The sequence below is a fragment of the Coregonus lavaretus genome (genome assembly GCF_964263955.1).
Source record: "Coregonus lavaretus genome assembly, contig: HAP1_SCAFFOLD_439, whole genome shotgun sequence".
In the NCBI taxonomy this organism is placed as follows: Eukaryota; Metazoa; Chordata; class Actinopteri; order Salmoniformes; family Salmonidae; genus Coregonus; species Coregonus lavaretus.
In genome coordinates this window covers 277,624-305,123 of record NW_028165087.1, presented here as the reverse complement: position 1 = coordinate 305,123, position 27,500 = coordinate 277,624, and the positions used below count along the sequence as shown (strand labels likewise).

General features: G+C 33.8%; 1 protein-coding gene across 1 annotated transcript in view; it reads right to left on the bottom strand.

The window, feature by feature from the left end:
- Nucleotides 1–27,500, bottom strand: part of LOC311116282 (protein CLEC16A-like) — a 137,035-nt gene that overhangs the window by 55,790 nt on the left and 53,745 nt on the right. The window contains 4 exon segments of the mRNA XM_084191385.1: nucleotides 839–1,088; nucleotides 9,596–9,691; nucleotides 9,947–9,997; nucleotides 10,166–10,340. Of these exon segments, the coding sequence (XP_084047511.1) occupies nucleotides 839–1,088; nucleotides 9,596–9,691; nucleotides 9,947–9,997; nucleotides 10,166–10,340 (572 nt within the window).

The window sequence follows — 27,500 nt, the reverse complement described above, 5'->3', positions numbered from 1 at the left end:
AACACCACAGCCTGTTATCACACCGCTACAACACCACAGCCTGTTATCACACCGCTACAACAACACAGCCTGTTATCACACCGCTACAACAACACAGCCTGTTATCACACCGCTACAACACACAGCCTGTTATCACACCGCTACAACAACACAGCCTGTTATCACACCGCTACAACACCACAGCCTGTTATCACACCGCTACAACAACACAGCCTGTTATCACACCGCTACAACACCACAGCCTGTTATCACACCGCTACAACAACACAGCCTGTTATCACACCGCTACAACACACAGCCTGTTATCACACCGCTACAACAACACAGCCTGTTATCACACCACTACAACAACACAGCCTGTTATAAGCTTGGGGGATAATTATTATTATAAAGTAGTGAGGTGAAACACCAGGAGAGGTGAGAGACAGGCGGAGGTGAGGAGCACAGGATGAATGGTGTAACCATGGAGACCGGGGTAGACACAGGCGTAACCATGGGAGACTGTGGTAGTGACAGTTGTAACCATGGAGACCAGGTGAGTGACAGGCATTCACAGAGAGAAGGCAGGCCTGGTCTCCAAACTGGATTTTAGTGTTCAGATGAAAAAACGGTCCTATTTATTCAGTCTTTAAGGAGGGGGGAGACAGAGAGACACTGATCTACAGTTTCATATGAATTTGATTCGAATTTTAAATCTATCGATCTGTTTTATAATTTATTTCAGAGGGGTGACAGTTTTGGAGAAGAGGGCCACTGCCGCACTGGCTGCTGGGTAGGTAATCCCAGGGTGGTGATGGGATATGTAGTTGTCCTGTCCTGTACACACAGACACACTCACCTTCCATCTCCCCACTAGTCCTGCCGATCCCTTTACTACTCCCTTCTGTACCTGGAGCCTTCTCCCTCTCTCCATCCTCCAAGCCCTCCTCTCTTCCTCCCCCCGGCCTCTCCTCCTCCTCCTCCTCCTCTCCCAGGTTCTTGTAGTTGGGCCGTTTCTGGGCTCGCTTGCGCCCCCGATTGCAGGACAGCTCCAGAGACCGCTCCAGAGACTCAGGAGGCTTGGTGAACCGACGCACGCCTGCGCTCACCTGGAGAGACAGAAGGAGAGAGGGACGGGGGGAGGGAGGGAGAGAGGGATGGGGGGAGGGAGAGAGGGAGAGAGGGATGGGGGGAGGGAGGGAGAGAGGGAGGGAGAGAGGGATGGGGAAGGGAGGGAGAGAGGGATTTAAGAATGATGGAGGCCACTGTGTTCTTGGGGACCTTCAATGCTGCAGAAATGTTTTGGTACCCTTCCTCAGAACTGTGCCTCGACACAATCCTGTCTCTGAGCTTTACGGACAATTCCTTCGACCTCATGGCTTGGTTTTTGATCTGACATGCACTGTCAACTGTGGGACCTTATATAGACAGGTGTGTGCCTTTCTAAATCATGTCTAATCAATTGAATTTTCCACAGGTGGACTCCAATCAAGTTGTAGAAACATCTCAAGGATGATCATTGGAAACAGGATGCGCCTGAGCGCAATTTCGAGTCTCATAGCAAAGGGTCTGAATACTTACGTAAATAAGGTATGCGTTTGCCTGTTTTCGCTTTGTCATTATGTGATATTGTGTGTAGATTGATGAGGGAAATCATTAATTTAATCAATTTTAGAATAAGGCTGTAACGTAGCAAAATGTGGAAAAAGGACGGGGTCTGAATATTTTCCAGAACGCGCTGTACGTACGTACGGTCACTGTGTGGACGATGTCGTCGATGCACAAGCCGGTGACTGATATGGTAAAACTCAAGATGAATCCCGAAAACATATTCCAGTCTGTGCTCGCAAAACAGCCCTATAGCTTAGAATCATGTAAGACCAACGTTACCATACACACAGGTGTGTGTGTGTGTGTGTGTGTGTGTGTGTGTGTGTGTGTGTGTGTGTACGTATGCGAGTATGTACAATGTGTGTATGTGTGTGTGTGTGTGTGTGTGTGTACGTATGCGAGTATGTACAATGTGTGTATGTGTGTGTGTGTGTGTATGTACGTATGCGAGTATGTACAATGTGTGTATGTGTGTGTGTGTGTGTGTGTACGTATGCGAGTATGTACAATGTGTGTGTGTGTGTGTGTGTGTGTGTGTGTGTGTGTGTGTACGTATGCGAGTATGTACAATGTGTGTGTGTGTGTGTGTGTGTGTGTGTGTACGTATGCGAGTATGTATAATGTGTGTGTGTGTGTGTGTGTGTGTGTACGTATGCGAGTATGTACAATGTGTGTGTGTGTGTGTGTACGTATGTGAGTATGTACAATGTGTGTATGTGTGTGTGTACGTATGCGAGTATGTACAATGTGTGTATGTGTGTGTGCCAGTAAGCAGTAATCAACCAACATGCCTTCTAAGAAGTAAATAATAATAATAATAATAATAATATAATAATAATAATAATAATAATAATAATAATAATAATAATAATAATAATATGCCATTTAGCAGACGCTTTTATCCAAAGCGACTTAAAGTCATGCGTGCATAATTTTTTTGTATATGGGTGGTCCCGGGGAATCGAACCCACTACCTTGGCGCTACAAGCGCCGTGCTCTACCAGCTGAGCTACAGAGGACCAAGAAGTCAGCAGCAGTAATGAGAACATCCATTCATCCATTAATACACTTCCTGACAGGATGAAAAGGAGGACCGTTTTCTAAACAAGGAAGATACAGATGATTTGAATGGTGATTTCTTACAGCTGAATTTGTTTTTCTTGTCCATGTAAATAATATCTAGAAGAGATAAGGAGGTTATTCCATCACATCCCCCAAACACCAGGGACATTTTACTCTAAAACAGTCTTCCATTGACTAACAGTAACAGTGTTACATTTTACATTTTAGTCATTTAGCAGACGCTCTTATCTATTTATTATTTTTCATACTGGACCCCCTTGGGAATCGAACCCACAACCCTGGCGTTGCAAAACGCACGCTCTACCAACTGAGCTACATCCCCTGCCGGCCATTCCCTCCCCTACCCTGGACGACGCTGGGCCAATTGTGCGCCGTCCCCATGGGGTCTCCCGGTCACGGCCGGCTACGACAGAGCCTGGATTCGAACCAGGATCTCTAGTGGCACAGCCTTAGACCACTGCGCCACTCGGGAGAACAGTCTTCCATTGACTAACAGTAACAGTTTTAATAGGACCCCACTACAGAACAGTCTTCCATTGACTAACAGTAACCGTTTTAATAGGACCCCACTACAGAACAGTCTTCCATTGACTAACAGTAACAGAGTTATTGGTTTTATTTCAGTAGTACAGGACTTACACAACATGACCAACAGTATGTGGACACCTGCTGGTCAAACATCTCATTCCAAAATCATCTGCATTAATATGGAGTTGGTCCCCCCTTTGCTGCTATAACAGCCTCCACTCTTCTGGGAAGGCTTTTCCACTAGATGTTGGAACATTGCTGCAGGGGACTTGCTTCCATTCAGCCACGAGAGCATTAGTGAGGTCGGGGCACTGATGTTGGGCGATTAGGCCTGGCTCGCAGTCGGCGTTCCAATTCATCCCAAATCTAAACAAACCTTTTCTATTTGGACCTCGCTTTGTGCACGGGGGCATGCTGAAACAGGAAATGGAACTTCCCCAAACTGTTGCCATAAAGTTGGAAGCACAGAATCGTCTAGAATGTCATTGTACAGAGAGGGAAAAAAGTATTTGATCCCCTGCTGATTTTGTACGTTTGCCCACTGACAAAGACATGATCAGTCTATAATTTTAATGGTAGGTTTATTTGAACAGTGAGAGACAGAATAACAACAACAACAAATCCAGAAAAACGCATGTCAAAAATGTTATAAATTGATTTGCATTTTAATGAGGGAAATAAGTATTTGACCCCTCTGCAAAACATGACTTAGTACTTGGTGGCAAAACCCTTGTTGGCAATCACAGAGGTCAGACGTTTCTTGTACTTGGCCACCAGGTTTGCACACATCTCAGGAGGGATTTTGTCCCACTCCTCTTTGCAGATCTTCTCCAAGTCATTAAGGTTTGGAGCCTGATGTTTGGCAACTCGAACCTTCAGCTCCCTCCACAGATTTTTTTATAGGATTAAGGTCTGGAGACTGGCTAGGCCACTCCAGGACCTTCATGTGATTCTTCTTGAGCCACTCCTTTGTTGCCACGACCCATTTTCAGGTTCTCACCCAAGATTTGACGGTACATGGCCCTGTCCATCGTCCCTTTGATGCGGTGTAGTTGTCCTGTCCCCTTAGCAGAAAAACACCCCCAAAGCGTAATGTTTCCACCTCCATGTTTGATGGTGGGGATGGTGTTCTTGGGGTCATAGGCAGCATTCCTCCTCCTCCAAACACGGCGAGTTGAGTTGATGCCAAAGAGCTCCATTTTAGTCTCATCTGACCACAACACTTTCACCCAGTTCTCCTCTGAATCATTCAGATGTTCATTTGCAAACTTCAGACGGGCATGTATATGTGCTTTCTTGAGCAGGGGGACCTTGCGGGCGCTGCAGGATTTCAGTCCTTCACGGCGTAGTGTGTTACCAATTGTTTTCTTGGTGACTATGGTCCCAGATGTCTTGAGATCATTGACAAGATCCTCCCGTGTAGTTCTGGGCTGATTCCTCACCGTTCTCATGATCATTGCATCTTCACGAGGTGAGATCTTGCATGGAGCCCCAGGCCGAGGGAGATTGACAGTTCTTTTGTGTTTCTTCCATTTGCAAATAATCGCACCAACTGTTGTCACCTTCTCACCAAGCTGCTTGGCGATGGTCTTGTAGCCCATTCCAGCCTTGTGTAGGTCTACAATCTTGTCCCTGACATCCTTGGAGAGCTCTTTGGTCTTGGCCATGGTGGAGAGTTTGGAATCTGATTGAATGATTGCTTCTGTGGACAGGTGTCTTTTATACAGGTAACAAGTCTCTCACTGTTCAAATAAACCTACCATAAAAATTATAGACTGATCATTTCTTTGTCAGTGGACAAACGTACAGAATCAGCAGGGGATCAAATACTTTTTCCCCTCACTGTATGCTGTAGCGTTAAGATTTCCCTTCACTAGAACTAAGGGACCTGAACCATGAAAAACAGCCCAGCCCATTATTCCTCCTCCACCAAACTTTACAGTTGGCACTATGCATTGGGGCAGGTAGCGTTCTCCTGGCATCCGCCAAACCCAGATTCCTCCGTCGGAATGCCAGACGGGGAAGCGTGATTCATCCCTCCAGAGGACGTGTTTCCACTGCTCCAGAGTCCAATGGCGGCGTGCTTTACACCACTCCAGCCGACGCTTGGCATTGCGCATGGTGATCTTAGGCTTGTGTGCGGCTGCTCGGCCATGGAAACCCATTTCATGGAACTCCCGACGAACAGTTCTTCCCGACGAACGTTGCTTCCAGAGAAAGTTTGGAACTCTGCAGTGAGTGTTGCAACCGAGGACAGATTATTTTTACGCGTTACGTGCTTCAGCACTCGGTGGTCCCGTTCTGTGAGGTTGTGTGGCCTACCACTTCGCGGCTGAGCCGTTGATGCTCCTAGACGTTTCCACTTCACAACAACGGCACTTACAGTTGACCGGGGGAAGCTCTAGCAGGGCAAAAATATGATGAATTGACTTGTTGCAAAGGTGGCATCCCATGACGGTGCCACGTTGAAAGTCACTGAGCTCTTCAGTAAGGCCATTCTACTGCCAGCAATTTGAAGTGGTGTGTACACATACTTCTGTATATATACAGTGCATTCGGAAAATATTCAGACCCATTGACTTTTTCCACATAAAAAACTGAAATACCTTATTTACGTACGTATTCAGACCCTTTGCTATGAGACTCGTAATTGAGCTCAGGTGCATCCTGTTTCCATTGATCATTCCTTGAAATGTTTCTACAACCTTGATTGGAGTCCACCTGTGGTAAATTCAATTGATTGGACATGATTTGGAAAGGCACACACCTGTCTATATAAGGTTCCACAGTTGACAGTGCATGTCAGAGCAAAAACCAAGCCACGAGGTCGAAGGAATTGTCCGTAGAGCTCAGAGACAGACAGGATTGTGTCGAGGCACAGATCTGGGGAAGGGTACCAAAACATTTCTGCAGCATTGAAGGTCCCCAAGAACACAGTGGCCTCCATCGTTCTTAAATGGAAGAAGTTTGGAACCACCAAGACTCTTCCTAGAGCTGGTCGCCCGGCCAAACGGAGTAATCGGGGGAGAAGGGCCTTGGTCAAGGAGGTGACCAAGAACCCCATTTCTAAAAACCTGTTTTTTGCTTTGTCATTATGGGGTATTGTGTGTAGATTGATGAGGGGGAAAAAAAACAATTGAATCAATTTTAGAATAAGGCTGTAACGTAACAAACTGTGGAAAAAGTCAAGGGGTCTGAATACTTTCCCAATGCACTGTATAGTGTATGTCTGGAATAAGACACCACCTATTTGAGACGTACAGTCACCCACACAACCAATTCTCCACTTTTAACTGCACCACATTCTAGCTACCATGTTTTGTGTCGTTGAAAGTCTGTGTGTGTGTGTGTGTGTGTGTCTGTGTGTGTGTGTGTGTGTGTGTGTATGTGTGTGTGTGTGTGTGTGTGTGTGTTGTGGTGTGTGTGTGTGTGTGTGTGTGTGTGTGTGTGTGTGTGTGTGTCTGCAGCATGCAGCGAGCATTTTCTGGTAAATCACTCACGCTCAGAAAATAATTCTAGTCACAGACCACACACACACAGACACACACACAGACACACACACACACACACACACGCTGACACACGCAAGCCAAAGTCACATGTTCTTCACCAGCGAGAGGCTGCTCCCAAAACAAAATGATGATGCAGAGCTTAACAATGCGAGTTGATTAACAGATGTATCTGAATGGTAATGTCTTCATGTGGGTTGAATAACAGATAATGTATCTGAATGGTAATGTCTTCATGTGGGTTGAATAACAGATAATGTATCTGAATGGTAATGTCTTCATGTGGGTTGAATAGCAGATAATGTATCTGAATGGTAATGTCTTCATGTGGGTTGAATAACAGATAATGTATCTAAAATGGTAATGTCTTCATGTGGATTGAATAACAGATAATGTATCTGAATGGTAATGTCTTCATGTGGGTTGAATAACAGATAATGTATCTGAATGGTAATGTCTTCATGTGGGTTGAATAACAGATAATGTATCTGAATGGTAATGTCTTCATGTGGGTTGAATAACAGATAATGTATCTGAATGGTAATGTCTTCATGTGGGTTGAATAGCAGATAATGTATCTGAATGGTAATGTCTTCATGTGGGTTGAATAACAGATAATGTATCTGAATGGTAATGTCTTCATGTGGGTTGAATAACAGATAATGTATCTGAATGGTAATGTCTTCATGTGGGTTGAATAGCAGATAATGTATCTGAATGGTAATGTCTTCATGTGGGTTGAATAACAGATAATGTATCTGAATGGTAATGTCTTCATGTGGGTTGAATAACAGATAATGTATCTGAATGGTAATGTCTTCATGTGGGTTGAATAACAGATAATGTATCTGAATGGTAATGTCTTCATGTGGGTTGAATAACAGATAATGTATCTAAAATGGTAATGTCTTCATGTGGGTTGAATAACAGATAATGTATCTGAATGGTAATGTCTTCATGTGGGTTGAATAACAGATAATGTATCTGAATGGTAATGTCTTCATGTGGGTGGAATAACAGATAATGTATCTAAAATGGTAATGTCTTCATGTGGGTTGAATAACAGATGTAATGTATCTAAAATGGTAATGTCTTCATGTGGGTTGAATAACAGATTATGTATCTGAATGGTAATGTCTTCATGTGGGTTGAATAACAGATGTAATGTATCTAAAATGGTAATGTCTTCATGTGGGTTGAATAACAGATAATGTATCTGAATGGTAATGTCTTCATGTGGGTTGAATAACAGATAATGTATCTAAAATGGTAATGTCTTCATGTGGGTTGAATAACAGATGTAATGTATCTAAAATGGTAATGTCTTCATGTGGGTTGAATAACAGATAATGTATCTAAAATGGTAATGTCTTCATGTGGGTTGAATAACAGATGTAATGTATCTAAAATGGTAATGTCTTCATGTGGGTTGAATAACAGATAATGTATCTGAATGGTAATGTCTTCATGTGGGTTGAATAACAGATAATGTATCTGAATGGTAATGTCTTCATGTGGGTTGAATAACAGATAATGTATCTGAATGGTAATGTCTTCATGTGGGTTGAATAACAGATGTAATGTATCTAAAATGGTAATGTCTTCATGTGGGTTGAATAACAGATAATGTATCTGAATGGTAATGTCTTCATGTGGGTTGAATAACAGATAATGTATCTAAAATGGTAATGTCTTCATGTGGGTTGAATAACAGATGTAATGTATCTAAAATGGTAATGTCTTCATGTGGGTTGAATAACAGATAATGTATCTAAAATGGTAATGTCTTCATGTGGGTTGAATAACAGATGTAATGTATCTAAAATGGTAATGTCTTCATGTGGGTTGAATAACAGATAATGTATCTAAAATGGTAATGTCTTAATGTGGGTTGATTAACAGATGTAATGTATCTAAAATGGTAATGTCTTCATGTGGGTTGAATAACAGATAATGTATCTAAAATGGTAATGTCTTCATGTGGGTTGAATAACAGATGTAATGTATCTAAAATGGTAATGTCTTCATGTGGGTTGAATAACAGATGTAATGTATCTAAAATGGTAATGTCTTCATGTGGGTTGAATAACAGATGTAATGTATCTAAAATGGTAATGTCTTCATGTGGGTTGAATAACAGATGTAATGTATCTAAAATGGTAATGTCTTCATGTGGGTTGAATAACAGATGTAATGTATCTAAAATGGTAATGTCTTCATGTGGGTTGAATAACAGATGTAATGTATCTAAAATGGTAATGTCTTCATGTGGGTTGAATAACAGATGTAATGTATCTAAAATGGTAAATGTCTTCTGGGTGAAACATCCTGACCTCTTCTGATCCACACTTTCATACCCACCTACAGAGCACCCATATATGTGTGTGTGTGTGAGTGTGAGTGTGAGTGTGTGTGTGTCTGTGTGTGTGTGTCTGTGTGAGTGTGTGTTCCTCTCTGTGTGTGTGTGTGTGTGTGTGTGTGTGTGTGTGTGTGTGTCTGTGTGTGTGTGAGTGTGTGTGTCTGTGTGAGTGTGTGTTCCTCTCTGTGTGTGTGAGTGTGTGTGTCTGTGTTCCTCTGTGTGTGTGTTCCTCTGTGTGTGTGTGTGTTCCTCTGTGTATGTGTGTGTTCCTCTGTGTGAGTGTGTGTGTGTCTGTGTGAGTGTGTGTGTCTGTGTGAGTGTGTGTTCCTCTCTGTGTGTGTGAGTGTGTGTGTCAGTGTTCCTCTGTGTGTGTGTGTGTGTGTGTGTGTGTGTTCCTCTGTGTGTGTGTGTGTGTGTGTGAGTGTGTGTTCCTCTGTGTGTGTGTGTGTGTGTGTGTGTGTGTGTGTGTGTGTGTGTGTGTGTGTGTGTGTGTGTGTGTGTGTTGTGTGTGTGTGTGTACACTCACTGTGTTTTTGTGTTGTGTGAAGACAGACAGGTCTCCGTTGAAGATGACTTCAGCCAGAGAGTTGACCAGGGGTTGGTAATGGATAATGAGAAACACCTACAGAGAGAGACACACCCAGCCAACAAAAAATTACAACATTACCACCGTCTGTCTGACAAGTTTCTTTTGTTCCATCTGGGTGGGGTGAGGTGTGGTCTGGTGTGATGTGGTGAGGTGTGGTGAGGTGTGGTCTGGTCTGGTGTGATGTGGTGACGTGTGGTGAGGTGTCATTGTGTGTGTGTGTGTGTGTGTGTGTGTGTGTGTGTGTGTGTGTGTGCGCGTGTGTGCGTGTGTGTGTGTGCAGGTACACACCTGTGACAGCAGGTTAAGGGACACCTGAGGGTTGATCTTACGATCTTCAGACTGCAACAGACAGACAACATGTCAGGTACACATAGTATTGGTTACACCGGTACACATACATACCCACACCAGCTGTACGACCACCCACACCCACAACTACCCACAACCACCCACCCACACCTACCCACAACCACCCACACCCACACCCACCCACACCCCTCCACCTACCTGTTCAGGGCAGACCAGAGAGAAGACGTAGAGGGGTAGGAACAGGCGGTTGAGGAGGTGGTCTGTCAGGACATCGTTCAGGAACTCACAATTGATAGTGAGGATATCGTTCAGGTAGTGGAGATGATCGAGATGTTCCGCTACCAAGTCACTCAGCTTCCCCCTGTTACGATGCCTGGATGGGGAGAGGAGGGCGTCTCCCATCATGCATCAGTCTTACATTAACACACTGCACCTTTTTTTCCCCTTCCATTGACAGTATTGATCTAGTTTGTAACAGTATGTAATGATCTAGTTTGTAACAGTATTGACCTAGTTTGTAACAGTATGTAATGTATTGATCTAGTTTGTAACAGTATGTAATGTATTGATCTAGTTTGTAACAGTATGTAATGTATTGATCTAGTTTGTAACAGTATGTAATGTATTGATGTAGTTTGTAACAGTGTGTAATGTATTGATCTAGTTTGTAACAGTATGTATTGATCTAGTTTGTAACAGTATGTAATGTATTGATGTAGTTTGTAACAGTATGTAATGTATTGATCTAGTTTGTAACAGTATGTAATGTATTGATCTAGTTTGTAACAGTATGTAATGTATTGATCTAGTTTGTAACAGTATGTAATGTATTGATCTAGTTTGTAACAGTATGTATTGATCTAGTTTGTAACAGTATGTATTGATCTAGTTTGTAAAAGTGTGTAATGTATTGATGTAGTTTGTAACAGTATGTAATGTATTGATCTAGTTTGTAACAGTATGTATTGATCTAGTTTGTAACAGTGTGCATTGATCTAGTTTGTAACAGTATGTATTGAACTAGTTTGTAACAGTATGTAATGTATTGATCTAGTTTGTAACAGTATGTATTGATCTAGTATGTAACAGTATGTAATGTATTGATGTAGTTTGTAACAGTATGTAATGTATTGATCTAGTTTGTAACAGTATGTAATGTATTGATCTAGTTTGTAACAGTATGTAATGTATTGATCTAGTTTGTAACAGTGTGTAATGTATTGATCTAGTTTGTAACAGTATGTATTGATCTAGTTTGTAACAGTATGTAATGTATTGATCTAGTTTGTAACAGTGTGTATTGATCTAGTTTGTAACAGTATGTATTGATCTAGTTTGTAACAGTATGTAATGTATTGATCTAGTTTGTAACAGTATGTAATGTATTGATCTAGTTTGTAACAGTATGTATTGATCTAGTTTGTAACAGTATGTAATGTATTGATCTAGTTTGTAACAGTATGTAATGTATTGATCTAGTTTGTAACAGTATGTATTGATCTAGTTTGTAACAGTATGTAATGTATTGATCTAGTTTGTAACAGTGTGTATTGATCTAGTTTGTAACAGTATGTAATGTATTGATCTAGTTTGTAACAGTATGTATTGATCTAGTTTGTAACAGTATGTAATGTATTGATCTAGTTTGTAACAGTGTGTATTGATCTAGTTTGTAACAGTATGTAATGTATTGATCTAGTTTGTAACAATATGTATTGATCTAGTTTGTAACAGTATGTAATGTATTGATCTAGTTTGTAACAGTGTGTAATGTATTGATCTAGTTTGTAACAGTGTGTATTGATCTAGTTTGTAAAAGTATGTAATGTATTGATCTAGTTTGTAACAATATGTATTGATCTAGTTTGTAACAGTATGTAATGTATTGATCTAGTTTGTAACAGTGTGTAATGTATTGATCTAGTTTGTAACAGTGTGTATTGATCTAGTTTGTAAAAGTATGTAATGTATTGATCTAGTTTGTAACAGTATGTATTGATCTAGTTTGTAACAGTATGTAATGTATTGATCTAGTTTGTAACAGTATGTATTGATCTAGTTTGTAACAGTGTGTAATGTATTGATCTAGTTTGTAACAGTATGTAATGTATTGATCTAGTTTGTAACAGTATGTATTGATCTAGTTTGTAACAGTATGTAATGTATTGATCTAGTTTGTAACAGTGTGTAATGTATTGATCTAGTTTGTAACAGTATGTAATGTATTGATCTAGTTTGTAACAGTGTGTAATGTATTGATCTAGTTTGTAACAGTATGTATTGATCTAGTTTGTAACAGTATGTAATGTATTGATCTAGTTTGTAACAGTATGTATTGATCTAGTTTGTAACAGTATGTAATGTATTGATCTAGTTTGTAACAGTATGTTTTGATCTAGTTTGTAACAGTATGTAATGTATTGATCTAGTTTGTAAAAGTATGTAATGTATTGATCTAGTTTGTAACAGTATGTAATGTATTGATCTAGTTTGTAACTGTGTAATGTATTGATCTAGTTTGTAACAGTGTGTATTGATCTAGATTGTAACAGTACGTATTGAACTAGTTTGTAACAGTATGTAATGTATTGATCTAGTTTGTAACAGTGTGTATTGATCTAGTTTGTAACAGTATGTAATGTATTGATCTAGTTTGTAACAGTATGTATTGATCTAGTTTGTAACAGTATGTAATGTATTGATCTAGTTTGTAACAGTGTGTATTGATCTAGTTTGTAACAGTATGTAATGTATTGATCTAGTTTGTAACAGTATGTAATGTATTGATCTAGTTTGTAACAGTGTGTAATATATTGATCTAGTTTGTAACAGTGTGTATTGATCTAGTTTGTAACAGTATGTAATGTATTGATCTAGTTTGTAACATTATGTAATGTATTGATCTAGTTTGTAACAGTGTGTATTGATCTAGTTTGTAACAGTATGTAATGTATTGATCTAGTTTGTAAGTATATAATGTATTGATCTAGTTTGTAACCGTCTGTAATGTATTGATCTAGTTTGTAACCGTCTGTAATGTATTGATCTAGTTTGTAACAGTATGTAATGTATTGATCTAGTTTGTAACAGTATGTATTGATCTAGTTTGTAACAGTATGTAATGTATTGATCTAGTTTGTAACAGTATGTAATGTATTGATCTAGTTTGTAACAGTGTGTAATGTATTGATCTAGTTTGTAACAGTGTGTATTGAACTAGTTTGTAACAGTATGTAATGTATTGATCTAGTTTGTAACAGTATGTATTGATCTAGTTTGTAACAGTATGTAATGTATTGATATAGTTTGTAACAGTATGTAATGTATTGATCTAGTTTGTAACAGTATGTAATGTATTGATCTAGTTTGTAACAGTATGTAATGTATTGATCTAGTTTGTAACAGTATGTATTGATCTAGTTTGTAACAGTATTATTGAACTAGTTTGTAACAGTATGTATTGATCTAGTCTGTAACATATGTAATGTATTGATCTAGTTTGTAACAGTATGTAATGTATTGATCTAATTTGTAACATTATGTAATGTATTGATCTAGTTTGTAACAGTATGTTTTTATCTAGTTTGTAACAGTATGTAATGTATTGATCTAGTTTGTAACAGTAGGTATTGATCTAGTTTGTAACAGTATGTATTGATCTAGTTTGTAACAGTATGTAATGTATTGATCTAGTTTGTAACAGTATGTAATGTATTGATCTAGTTTGTAACAGTATGTATTGATCTAGTTTGTAACAGTATGTATTGATCTAGTTTGTAACAGTATGTAATGTATTGATCTAGTTTGTAACAGTATGTATTGATCTAGTTTGTAACAGTGTGTATTGATCTAGTTTGTAACAGTATGTAATGTATTGATCTAGTTTGTAACAGTATGTAATGTATTGATCTAGTTTGTAACAGTATGTAATGTATTGATCTAGTTTGTAACAGTATGTAATGTATTGATCTAGTTTGTAACAGTGTGTAATGTATTGATCTAGTTTGTAACAGTATGTATTGATCTAGTTTGTAACAGTGTGTATTAAACTAGTTTGTAACAGTATGTAATGTATTGATCTAGTTTGTAACAGTATGTATTGATCTAGTTTGTAACAGTATGTATTGATCTAGTTTGTAACAGTGTGTATTGATCTAGTTTGTAACAGTATGTATTGAACTAGTTTGTAACAGTATGTAATGTATTGATCTAGTTTGTAACAGTATGTATTGATCTAGTTTGTAACAGTATGTCATGTATTGATCTAGTTTGTAACAGTATGTATTGATCTAGTTTGTAACAGTATGTATTGAACTAGTTTGTAACAGTTTGTAATGTATTGATCTAGTTTGTAACAGTATGTAATGTATTGATCTAGTTTGTAACAGTATGTAATGTATTGATCTAGTTTGTAACAGTATGTATTGATCTATTTTGTAACAGTATGTAATGTATTGATCTAGTTTGTAACAGTATGTAATGTATTGATCTAGTTTGTAACAGTGTGTATTGATCTAGTTTGTAACAGTGTGTAATGTATTGATCTAGTTTGTAACAGTATGTAATGTATTGATCTAGTTTGTAACAGTATGTAATGTATTGATCTAGTTTGTAACAGTATGTAATGTATTGATCTAGTTTGTAACAGTATGTATTGATCTAGTTTGTAACAGTATGTAATGTATTGATCTAGTTTGTAACAGTATGTAATGTATTGATCTAGTTTGTAACAGTATGTATTGAACTAGTTTGTAACAGTATGTAATGTATTGATCTAGTTTGTAACAGTATGTATTGATCTAGTTTGTAACAGTATGTAATGTATTGATCTAGTTTGTAACAGTATGTAATGTATTGATCTAGTTTGTAACAGTATGTATTGATCTAGTTTGTAACAGTATGTATTGATCTAGTTTGTAACAGTATGTATTGATCTAGTTTGTAACAGTATGTATTGATCTAGTTTGTAACATATGTAATGTATTGATCTAGTTTGTAACAGTATGTAATGTATTGATCTAGTTTGTAACATTATGTAATGTATTGATCTAGTTTGTAACAGTATGTTTTTATCTAGTTTGTAACAGTATGTAATGTATTGATCTAGTTTGTAACAGTATGTATTGATCTAGTTTGTAACAGTATGTATTGATCTAGTTTGTAACAGTATGTAATGTATTGATCTAGTTTGTAACAGTATGTAATGTATTGATCTAGTTTGTAACAGTATGTATTGATCTAGTTTGTAACAGTATGTATTGATCTAGTTTGTAACAGTGTGTATTGAACTAGTTTGTAACAGTATGTAATGTATTGATCTAGTTTGTAACAGTATGTATTGATCTAGTTTGTAACAGTGTGTATTGATCTAGTTTGTAACAGTATGTAATGTATTGATCTAGTTTGTAACAGTATGTAATGTATTGATCTAGTTTGTAACAGTATGTAATGTATTGATCTAGTTTGTAACAGTATGTAATGTATTGATCTAGTTTGTAACAGTGTGTAATGTATTGATCTAGTTTGTAACAGTATGTATTGATCTAGTTTGTAACAGTGTGTATTAAACTAGTTTGTAACAGTATGTAATGTATTGATCTAGTTTGTAACAGTATGTATTGATCTAGTTTGTAACAGTATGTATTGATCTAGTTTGTAACAGTGTGTATTGATCTAGTTTGTAACAGTATGCATTGAACTAGTTTGTAACAGTATGTAATGTATTGATCTAGTTTGTAACAGTATGTATTGATCTAGTTTGTAACAGTATGTAATGTATTGATCTAGTTTGTAACAGTATGTATTGATCTAGTTTGTAACAGTATGTATTGATCTAGTTTGTAACAGTATGTAATGTATTGATCTAGTTTGTAACAGTATGTATTGATCTATTTTGTAACAGTATGTAATGTATTGATCTAGTTTGTAACAGTATGTAATGTATTGATCTAGTTTGTAACAGTGTGTATTGATCTAGTTTGTAACAGTGTGTAATGTATTGATCTAGTTTGTAACAGTATGTAATGTATTGATCTAGTTTGTAACAGTATGTAATGTATTGATCTAGTTTGTAACAGTATGTAATGTATTGATCTAGTTTGTAACAGTATGTATTGATCTAGTTTGTAACAGTATGTAATGTATTGATCTAGTTTGTAACAGTATGTAATCTATTGATCACGTTTGTAACAGTATGTATTGATCTAGTTTGTAACAGTATGTAATGTATTGATCACGTTTGTAACAGTATGTAATGTATTGATCTAGTTTGTAACAGTATGTAATGTATTGATCTAGTTTGTAACAGTATGTAATGTATTGATCTAGTTTGTAACAGTATGTATTGATCTAGTTTGTAACAGTATGTATTGATCTAGTTTGTAACAGTATGTAATGTATTGATCTAGTTTGTAACAGTATGTATTGATCTAGTTTGTAACAGTGTGTATTGATCTAGTTTGTAACAGTATGTAATGTATTGATCTAGTTTGTAACAGTATGTAATGTATTGATCTAGTTTGTAACAGTATGTAATGTATTGATCTAGTTTGTAACAGTATGTAATGTATTGATCTAGTTTGTAACAGTGTGTAATGTATTGATCTAGTTTGTAACAGTATGTATTGATCTAGTTTGTAACAGTGTGTATTAAACTAGTTTGTAACAGTATGTAATGTATTGATCTAGTTTGTAACAGTATGTATTGATCTAGTTTGTAACAGTATGTATTGATCTAGTTTGTAACAGTGTGTATTGATCTAGTTTGTAACAGTATGTATTGAACTAGTTTGTAACAGTATGTAATGTATTGATCTAGTTTGTAACAGTATGTATTGATCTAGTTTGTAACAGTATGTCATGTATTGATCTAGTTTGTAACAGTATGTATTGATCTAGTTTGTAACAGTATGTATTGAACTAGTTTGTAACAGTTTGTAATGTATTGATCTAGTTTGTAACAGTATGTAATGTATTGATCTAGTTTGTAACAGTATGTAATGTATTGATCTAGTTTGTAACAGTATGTATTGATCTATTTTGTAACAGTATGTAATGTATTGATCTAGTTTGTAACAGTATGTAATGTATTGATCTAGTTTGTAACAGTGTGTATTGATCTAGTTTGTAACAGTGTGTAATGTATTGATCTAGTTTGTAACAGTATGTAATGTATTGATCTAGTTTGTAACAGTATGTAATGTATTGATCTAGTTTGTAACAGTATGTAATGTATTGATCTAGTTTGTAACAGTATGTATTGATCTAGTTTGTAACAGTATGTAATGTATTGATCTAGTTTGTAACAGTATGTAATGTATTGATCTAGTTTGTAACAGTATGTATTGAACTAGTTTGTAACAGTATGTAATGTATTGATCTAGTTTGTAACAGTATGTATTGATCTAGTTTGTAACAGTATGTAATGTATTGATCTAGTTTGTAACAGTATGTAATGTATTGATCTAGTTTGTAACAGTATGTATTGATCTAGTTTGTAACAGTATGTATTGATCTAGTTTGTAACAGTATGTATTGATCTAGTTTGTAACAGTATGTATTGATCTAGTTTGTAACAGTATGTATTGATCTAGTTTGTAACAGTATGTATTGATCTAGTTTGTAACATATGTAATGTATTGATCTAGTTTGTAACAGTATGTAATGTATTGATCTAGTTTGTAACATTATGTAATGTATTGATCTAGTTTGTAACAGTATGTTTTTATCTAGTTTGTAACAGTATGTAATGTATTGATCTAGTTTGTAACAGTATGTATTGATCTAGTTTGTAACAGTATGTATTGATCTAGTTTGTAACAGTATGTAATGTATTGATCTAGTTTGTAACAGTATGTAATGTATTGATCTAGTTTGTAACAGTATGTATTGATCTAGTTTGTAACAGTGTGTATTGAACTAGTTTGTAACAGTATGTAATGTATTGATCTAGTTTGTAACAGTATGTATTGATCTAGTTTGTAACAGTGTGTATTGATCTAGTTTGTAACAGTATGTAATGTATTGATCTAGTTTGTAACAGTATGTAATGTATTGATCTAGTTTGTAACAGTATGTAATGTATTGATCTAGTTTGTAACAGTATGTAATGTATTGATCTAGTTTGTAACAGTGTGTAATGTATTGATCTAGTTTGTAACAGTATGTATTGATCTAGTTTGTAACAGTGTGTATTAAACTAGTTTGTAACAGTATGTAATGTATTGATCTAGTTTGTAACAGTATGTATTGATCTAGTTTGTAACAGTATGTATTGATCTAGTTTGTAACAGTGTGTATTGATCTAGTTTGTAACAGTATGCATTGAACTAGTTTGTAACAGTATGTAATGTATTGATCTAGTTTGTAACAGTATGTATTGATCTAGTTTGTAACAGTATGTAATGTATTGATCTAGTTTGTAACAGTATGTATTGATCTAGTTTGTAACAGTATGTATTGATCTAGTTTGTAACAGTATGTAATGTATTGATCTAGTTTGTAACAGTATGTATTGATCTATTTTGTAACAGTATGTAATGTATTGATCTAGTTTGTAACAGTATGTAATGTATTGATCTAGTTTGTAACAGTGTGTATTGATCTAGTTTGTAACAGTGTGTAATGTATTGATCTAGTTTGTAACAGTATGTAATGTATTGATCTAGTTTGTAACAGTATGTAATGTATTGATCTAGTTTGTAACAGTATGTAATGTATTGATCTAGTTTGTAACAGTATGTATTGATCTAGTTTGTAACAGTATGTAATGTATTGATCTAGTTTGTAACAGTATGTAATCTATTGATCACGTTTGTAACAGTATGTATTGATCTAGTTTGTAACAGTATGTAATGTATTGATCACGTTTGTAACAGTATGTAATGTATTGATCTAGTTTGTAACAGTGTGTAATGTATTGATCTAGTTTGTAACAGTATGTAATGTATTGATCACGTTTGTAACAGTATGTAATGTATTGATCTAGTTTGTAACAGTATGTAATGTATTGATCACGTTTGTAACAGTATGTAATGTATTGATCTAGTTTGTAACAGTATGTAATGTATTGATCTAGTTTGTAACAGTGTGTATTGATCTAGTTTGTAACAGTATGTAATGTATTGATCTAGTTTGTAACAGTATGTATTGATCTAGTTTGTAACAGTATGTATTGATCTAGTTTGTAACAGTGTGTATTGATCTAGTTTGTAACAGTATGTATTGAACTAGTTTGTAACAATATGTAATGTATTGATCTAGTTTGTAACAGTATGTATTGATCTAGTTTGTAACAGTGTGTATTAAACTAGTTTGTAACAGTATGTAATGTATTGATCTAGTTTGTAACAGTATGTATTGATCTAGTTTGTAACAGTATGTATTGATCTAGTTTGTAACAGTGTGTATTGATCTAGTTTGTAACAGTATGTATTGAACTAGTTTGTAACAGTATGTAATGTATTGATCTAGTTTGTAACAGTATGTATTGATCTAGTTTGTAACAGTATGTCATGTATTGATCTAGTTTGTAACAGTATGTATTGATCTAGTTTGTAACAGTATGTATTGAACTAGTTTGTAACAGTTTGTAATGTATTGATCTAGTTTGTAACAGTATGTTTTTATCTAGTTTGTAACAGTATGTAATGTATTGATCTAGTTTGTAACAGTATGTATTGATCTAGTTTGTAACAGTATGTATTGATCTAGTTTGTAACAGTATGTAATGTATTGATCTAGTTTGTAACAGTATGTAATGTATTGATCTAGTTTGTAACAGTATGTAATGTATTGATCTAGTTTGTAACAGTATGTAATGTATTGATCTAGTTTGTAACAGTATGTAATGTATTGATCTAGTTTGTAACAGTATGTAATGTATTGATCTAGTTTGTAACAGTATGTATTGATCTAGTTTGTAACAGTATGTATTGATCTAGTTTGTAACAGTATGTAATGTATTGATCTAGTTTGTAACAGTATGTATTGATCTAGTTTGTAACAGTGTGTATTGATCTAGTTTGTAACAGTATGTAATGTATTGATCTAGTTTGTAACAGTATGTAATGTATTGATCTAGTTTGTAACAGTATGTAATGTATTGATCTAGTTTGTAACAGTATGTAATGTATTGATCTAGTTTGTAACAGTGTGTAATGTATTGATCTAGTTTGTAACAGTATGTATTGATCTAGTTTGTAACAGTGTGTATTAAACTAGTTTGTAACAGTATGTAATGTATTGATCTAGTTTGTAACAGTATGTATTGATCTAGTTTGTAACAGTATGTATTGATCTAGTTTGTAACAGTGTGTATTGATCTAGTTTGTAACAGTATGTATTGAACTAGTTTGTAACAGTATGTAATGTATTGATCTAGTTTGTAACAGTATGTATTGATCTAGTTTGTAACAGTATGTCATGTATTGATCTAGTTTGTAACAGTATGTATTGATCTAGTTTGTAACAGTATGTATTGAACTAGTTTGTAACAGTTTGTAATGTATTGATCTAGTTTGTAACAGTATGTAATGTATTGATCTAGTTTGTAACAGTATGTAATGTATTGATCTAGTTTGTAACAGTATGTATTGATCTATTTTGTAACAGTATGTAATGTATTGATCTAGTTTGTAACAGTATGTAATGTATTGATCTAGTTTGTAACAGTGTGTATTGATCTAGTTTGTAACAGTGTGTAATGTATTGATCTAGTTTGTAACAGTATGTAATGTATTGATCTAGTTTGTAACAGTATGTAATGTATTGATCTAGTTTGTAACAGTATGTATTGATCTAGTTTGTAACAGTATGTAATGTATTGATCTAGTTTGTAACAGTATGTATTGATCTATTTTGTAACAGTATGTAATGTATTGATCTAGTTTGTAACAGTATGTAATGTATTGATCTAGTTTGTAACAGTGTGTATTGATCTAGTTTGTAAAAGTGTGTAATGTATTGATCTAGTTTGTAACAGTATGTAATGTATTGATCTAGTTTGTAACAGTATGTAATGTATTGATCTAGTTTGTAACAGTATGTAATGTATTGATCTAGTTTGTAACAGTATGTATTGATCTAGTTTGTAACAGTATGTAATGTATTGATCTAGTTTGTAACAGTATGTAATCTATTGATCACGTTTGTAACAGTATGTATTGATCTAGTTTGTAACAGTATGTAATGTATTGATCACGTTTGTAACAGTATGTAATGTATTGATCTAGTTTGTAACAGTGTGTAATGTATTGATCTAGTTTGTAACAGTATGTAATGTATTGATCACGTTTGTAACAGTATGTAATGTATTGATCTAGTTTGTAACAGTATGTAATGTATTGATCACGTTTGTAACAGTATGTAATGTATTGATCTAGTTTGTAACAGTATGTAATGTATTGATCTAGTTTGTAACAGTGTGTATTGATCTAGTTTGTAACAGTATGTAATGTATTGATCTAGTTTGTAACAGTATGTATTGATCTAGTTTGTAACAGTATGTATTGATCTAGTTTGTAACAGTGTGTATTGATCTAGTTTGTAACAGTATGTATTGAACTAGTTTGTAACAATATGTAATGTATTGATCTAGTTTGTAACAGTATGTATTGATCTAGTTTGTAACAGTGTGTATTAAACTAGTTTGTAACAGTATGTAATGTATTGATCTAGTTTGTAACAGTATGTATTGATCTAGTTTGTAACAGTATGTATTGATCTAGTTTGTAACAGTGTGTATTGATCTAGTTTGTAACAGTATGTATTGAACTAGTTTGTAACAGTATGTAATGTATTGATCTAGTTTGTAACAGTATGTATTGATCTAGTTTGTAACAGTATGTCATGTATTGATCTAGTTTGTAACAGTATGTATTGATCTAGTTTGTAACAGTATGTATTGAACTAGTTTGTAACAGTTTGTAATGTATTGATCTAGTTTGTAACAGTATGTTTTTATCTAGTTTGTAACAGTATGTAATGTATTGATCTAGTTTGTAACAGTATGTATTGATCTAGTTTGTAACAGTATGTATTGATCTAGTTTGTAACAGTATGTAATGTATTGATCTAGTTTGTAACAGTATGTAATGTATTGATCTAGTTTGTAACAGTATGTAATGTATTGATCTAGTTTGTAACAGTATGTAATGTATTGATCTAGTTTGTAACAGTATGTAATGTATTGATCTAGTTTGTAACAGTATGTAATGTATTGATCTAGTTTGTAACAGTATGTATTGATCTAGTTTGTAACAGTATGTATTGATCTAGTTTGTAACAGTATGTAATGTATTGATCTAGTTTGTAACAGTATGTATTGATCTAGTTTGTAACAGTGTGTATTGATCTAGTTTGTAACAGTATGTAATGTATTGATCTAGTTTGTAACAGTATGTAATGTATTGATCTAGTTTGTAACAGTATGTAATGTATTGATCTAGTTTGTAACAGTGTGTAATGTATTGATCTAGTTTGTAACAGTATGTATTGATCTAGTTTGTAACAGTGTGTATTAAACTAGTTTGTAACAGTATGTAATGTATTGATCTAGTTTGTAACAGTATGTATTGATCTAGTTTGTAACAGTATGTATTGATCTAGTTTGTAACAGTGTGTATTGATCTAGTTTGTAACAGTATGTATTGAACTAGTTTGTAACAGTATGTAATGTATTGATCTAGTTTGTAACAGTATGTATTGATCTAGTTTGTAACAGTATGTCATGTATTGATCTAGTTTGTAACAGTATGTATTGATCTAGTTTGTAACAGTATGTATTGAACTAGTTTGTAACAGTTTGTAATGTATTGATCTAGTTTGTAACAGTATGTAATGTATTGATCTAGTTTGTAACAGTATGTAATGTATTGATCTAGTTTGTAACAGTATGTATTGATCTATTTTGTAACAGTATGTAATGTATTGATCTAGTTTGTAACAGTATGTAATGTATTGATCTAGTTTGTAACAGTGTGTATTGATCTAGTTTGTAACAGTGTGTAATGTATTGATCTAGTTTGTAACAGTATGTAATGTATTGATCTAGTTTGTAACAGTATGTAATGTATTGATCTAGTTTGTAACAGTATGTAATGTATTGATCTAGTTTGTAACAGTATGTATTGATCTAGTTTGTAACAGTATGTAATGTATTGATCTAGTTTGTAACAGTATGTAATGTATTGATCTAGTTTGTAACAGTATGTATTGAACTAGTTTGTAACAGTATGTAATGTATTGATCTAGTTTGTAACAGTATGTATTGATCTAGTTTGTAACAGTATGTAATGTATTGATCTAGTTTGTAACAGTATGTAATGTATTGATCTAGTTTGTAACAGTATGTATTGATCTAGTTTGTAACAGTATGTATTGATCTAGTTTGTAACAGTATGTATTGATCTAGTTTGTAACAGTATGTATTGATCTAGTTTGTAACATATGTAATGTATTGATCTAGTTTGTAACAGTATGTAATGTATTGATCTAGTTTGTAACATTATGTAATGTATTGATCTAGTTTGTAACAGTATGTTTTTATCTAGTTTGTAACAGTATGTAATGTATTGATCTAGTTTGTAACAGTATGTATTGATCTAGTTTGTAACAGTATGTATTGATCTAGTTTGTAACAGTATGTAATGTATTGATCTAGTTTGTAACAGTATGTAATGTATTGATCTAGTTTGTAACAGTATGTATTGATCTAGTTTGTAACAGTATGTATTGATCTAGTTTGTAACAGTGTGTATTGAACTAGTTTGTAACAGTATGTAATGTATTGATCTAGTTTGTAACAGTATGTATTGATCTAGTTTGTAACAGTGTGTATTGATCTAGTTTGTAACAGTATGTAATGTATTGATCTAGTTTGTAACAGTATGTAATGTATTGATCTAGTTTGTAACAGTATGTAATGTATTGATCTAGTTTGTAACAGTATGTAATGTATTGATCTAGTTTGTAACAGTGTGTAATGTATTGATCTAGTTTGTAACAGTATGTATTGATCTAGTTTGTAACAGTGTGTATTAAACTAGTTTGTAACAGTATGTAATGTATTGATCTAGTTTGTAACAGTATGTATTGATCTAGTTTGTAACAGTATGTATTGATCTAGTTTGTAACAGTGTGTATTGATCTAGTTTGTAACAGTATGCATTGAACTAGTTTGTAACAGTATGTAATGTATTGATCTAGTTTGTAACAGTATGTATTGATCTAGTTTGTAACAGTATGTAATGTATTGATCTAGTTTGTAACAGTATGTATTGATCTAGTTTGTAACAGTATGTATTGATCTAGTTTGTAACAGTATGTAATGTATTGATCTAGTTTGTAACAGTATGTATTGATCTATTTTGTAACAGTATGTAATGTATTGATCTAGTTTGTAACAGTATGTAATGTATTGATCTAGTTTGTAACAGTGTGTATTGATCTAGTTTGTAACAGTGTGTAATGTATTGATCTAGTTTGTAACAGTATGTAATGTATTGATCTAGTTTGTAACAGTATGTAATGTATTGATCTAGTTTGTAACAGTATGTAATGTATTGATCACGTTTGTAACAGTATGTAATGTATTGATCTAGTTTGTAACAGTATGTAATGTATTGATCTAGTTTGTAACAGTGTGTATTGATCTAGTTTGTAACAGTATGTAATGTATTGATCTAGTTTGTAACAGTATGTATTGATCTAGTTTGTAACAGTATGTATTGATCTAGTTTGTAACAGTGTGTATTGATCTAGTTTGTAACAGTATGTATTGAACTAGTTTGTAACAATATGTAATGTATTGATCTAGTTTGTAACAGTATGTATTGATCTAGTTTGTAACAGTGTGTATTAAACTAGTTTGTAACAGTATGTAATGTATTGATCTAGTTTGTAACAGTATGTATTGATCTAGTTTGTAACAGTATGTATTGATCTAGTTTGTAACAGTGTGTATTGATCTAGTTTGTAACAGTATGTATTGAACTAGTTTGTAACAGTATGTAATGTATTGATCTAGTTTGTAACAGTATGTATTGATCTAGTTTGTAACAGTATGTCATGTATTGATCTAGTTTGTAACAGTATGTATTGATCTAGTTTGTAACAGTATGTATTGAACTAGTTTGTAACAGTTTGTAATGTATTGATCTAGTTTGTAACAGTATGTTTTTATCTAGTTTGTAACAGTATGTAATGTATTGATCTAGTTTGTAACAGTATGTATTGATCTAGTTTGTAACAGTATGTATTGATCTAGTTTGTAACAGTATGTAATGTATTGATCTAGTTTGTAACAGTATGTAATGTATTGATCTAGTTTGTAACAGTATGTATTGATCTAGTTTGTAACAGTATGTATTGATCTAGTTTGTAACAGTGTGTATTGAACTAGTTTGTAACAGTATGTAATGTATTGATCTAGTTTGTAACCGTATGTAATGTATTGATCTAGTTTGTAACAGTATGTAATGTATTGATCTAGTTTGTAACAGTGTGTAATGTATTGATCTAGTTTGTAACAGTATGTAATGTATTGATCTAGTTTGTAACAGTATGTAATGTATTGATCTAGTTTGTAACAGTATGTAATGTATTGATCTAGTTTGTAACAGTATGTATTGATCTAGTTTGTAACAGTATGTAATGTATTGATCTAGTTTGTAACAGTATGTAATCTATTGATCACGTTTGTAACAGTATGTATTGATCTAGTTTGTAACAGTATGTAATGTATTGATCACGTTTGTAACAGTATGTAATGTATTGATCTAGTTTGTAACAGTGTGTAATGTATTGATCTAGTTTGTAACAGTATGTAATGTATTGATCACGTTTGTAACAGTATGTAATGTATTGATCTAGTTTGTAACAGTATGTAATGTATTGATCACGTTTGTAACAGTATGTAATGTATTGATCTAGTTTGTAACAGTATGTAATGTATTGATCTAGTTTGTAACAGTGTGTATTGATCTAGTTTGTAACAGTATGTAATGTATTGATCTAGTTTGTAACAGTATGTATTGATCTAGTTTGTAACAGTATGTATTGATCTAGTTTGTAACAGTGTGTATTGATCTAGTTTGTAACAGTATGTATTGAACTAGTTTGTAACAATATGTAATGTATTGATCTAGTTTGTAACAGTATGTATTGATCTAGTTTGTAACAGTGTGTATTAAACTAGTTTGTAACAGTATGTAATGTATTGATCTAGTTTGTAACAGTATGTATTGATCTAGTTTGTAACAGTATGTATTGATCTAGTTTGTAACAGTGTGTATTGATCTAGTTTGTAACAGTATGTATTGAACTAGTTTGTAACAGTATGTAATGTATTGATCTAGTTTGTAACAGTATGTATTGATCTAGTTTGTAACAGTATGTCATGTATTGATCTAGTTTGTAACAGTATGTATTGATCTAGTTTGTAACAGTATGTATTGAACTAGTTTGTAACAGTTTGTAATGTATTGATCTAGTTTGTAACAGTATGTTTTTATCTAGTTTGTAACAGTATGTAATGTATTGATCTAGTTTGTAACAGTATGTATTGATCTAGTTTGTAACAGTATGTATTGATCTAGTTTGTAACAGTATGTAATGTATTGATCTAGTTTGTAACAGTATGTAATGTATTGATCTAGTTTGTAACAGTATGTAATGTATTGATCTAGTTTGTAACAGTATGTAATGTATTGATCTAGTTTGTAACAGTATGTAATGTATTGATCTAGTTTGTAACAGTATGTAATGTATTGATCTAGTTTGTAACAGTATGTATTGATCTAGTTTGTAACAGTATGTATTGATCTAGTTTGTAACAGTATGTAATGTATTGATCTAGTTTGTAACAGTATGTATTGATCTAGTTTGTAACAGTGTGTATTGATCTAGTTTGTAACAGTATGTAATGTATTGATCTAGTTTGTAACAGTATGTAATGTATTGATCTAGTTTGTAACAGTATGTAATGTATTGATCTAGTTTGTAACAGTATGTAATGTATTGATCTAGTTTGTAACAGTGTGTAATGTATTGATCTAGTTTGTAACAGTATGTATTGATCTAGTTTGTAACAGTGTGTATTAAACTAGTTTGTAACAGTATGTAATGTATTGATCTAGTTTGTAACAGTATGTATTGATCTAGTTTGTAACAGTATGTATTGATCTAGTTTGTAACAGTGTGTATTGATCTAGTTTGTAACAGTATGTATTGAACTAGTTTGTAACAGTATGTAATGTATTGATCTAGTTTGTAACAGTATGTATTGATCTAGTTTGTAACAGTATGTCATGTATTGATCTAGTTTGTAACAGTATGTATTGATCTAGTTTGTAACAGTATGTATTGAACTAGTTTGTAACAGTTTGTAATGTATTGATCTAGTTTGTAACAGTATGTAATGTATTGATCTAGTTTGTAACAGTATGTAATGTATTGATCTAGTTTGTAACAGTATGTATTGATCTATTTTGTAACAGTATGTAATGTATTGATCTAGTTTGTAACAGTATGTAAT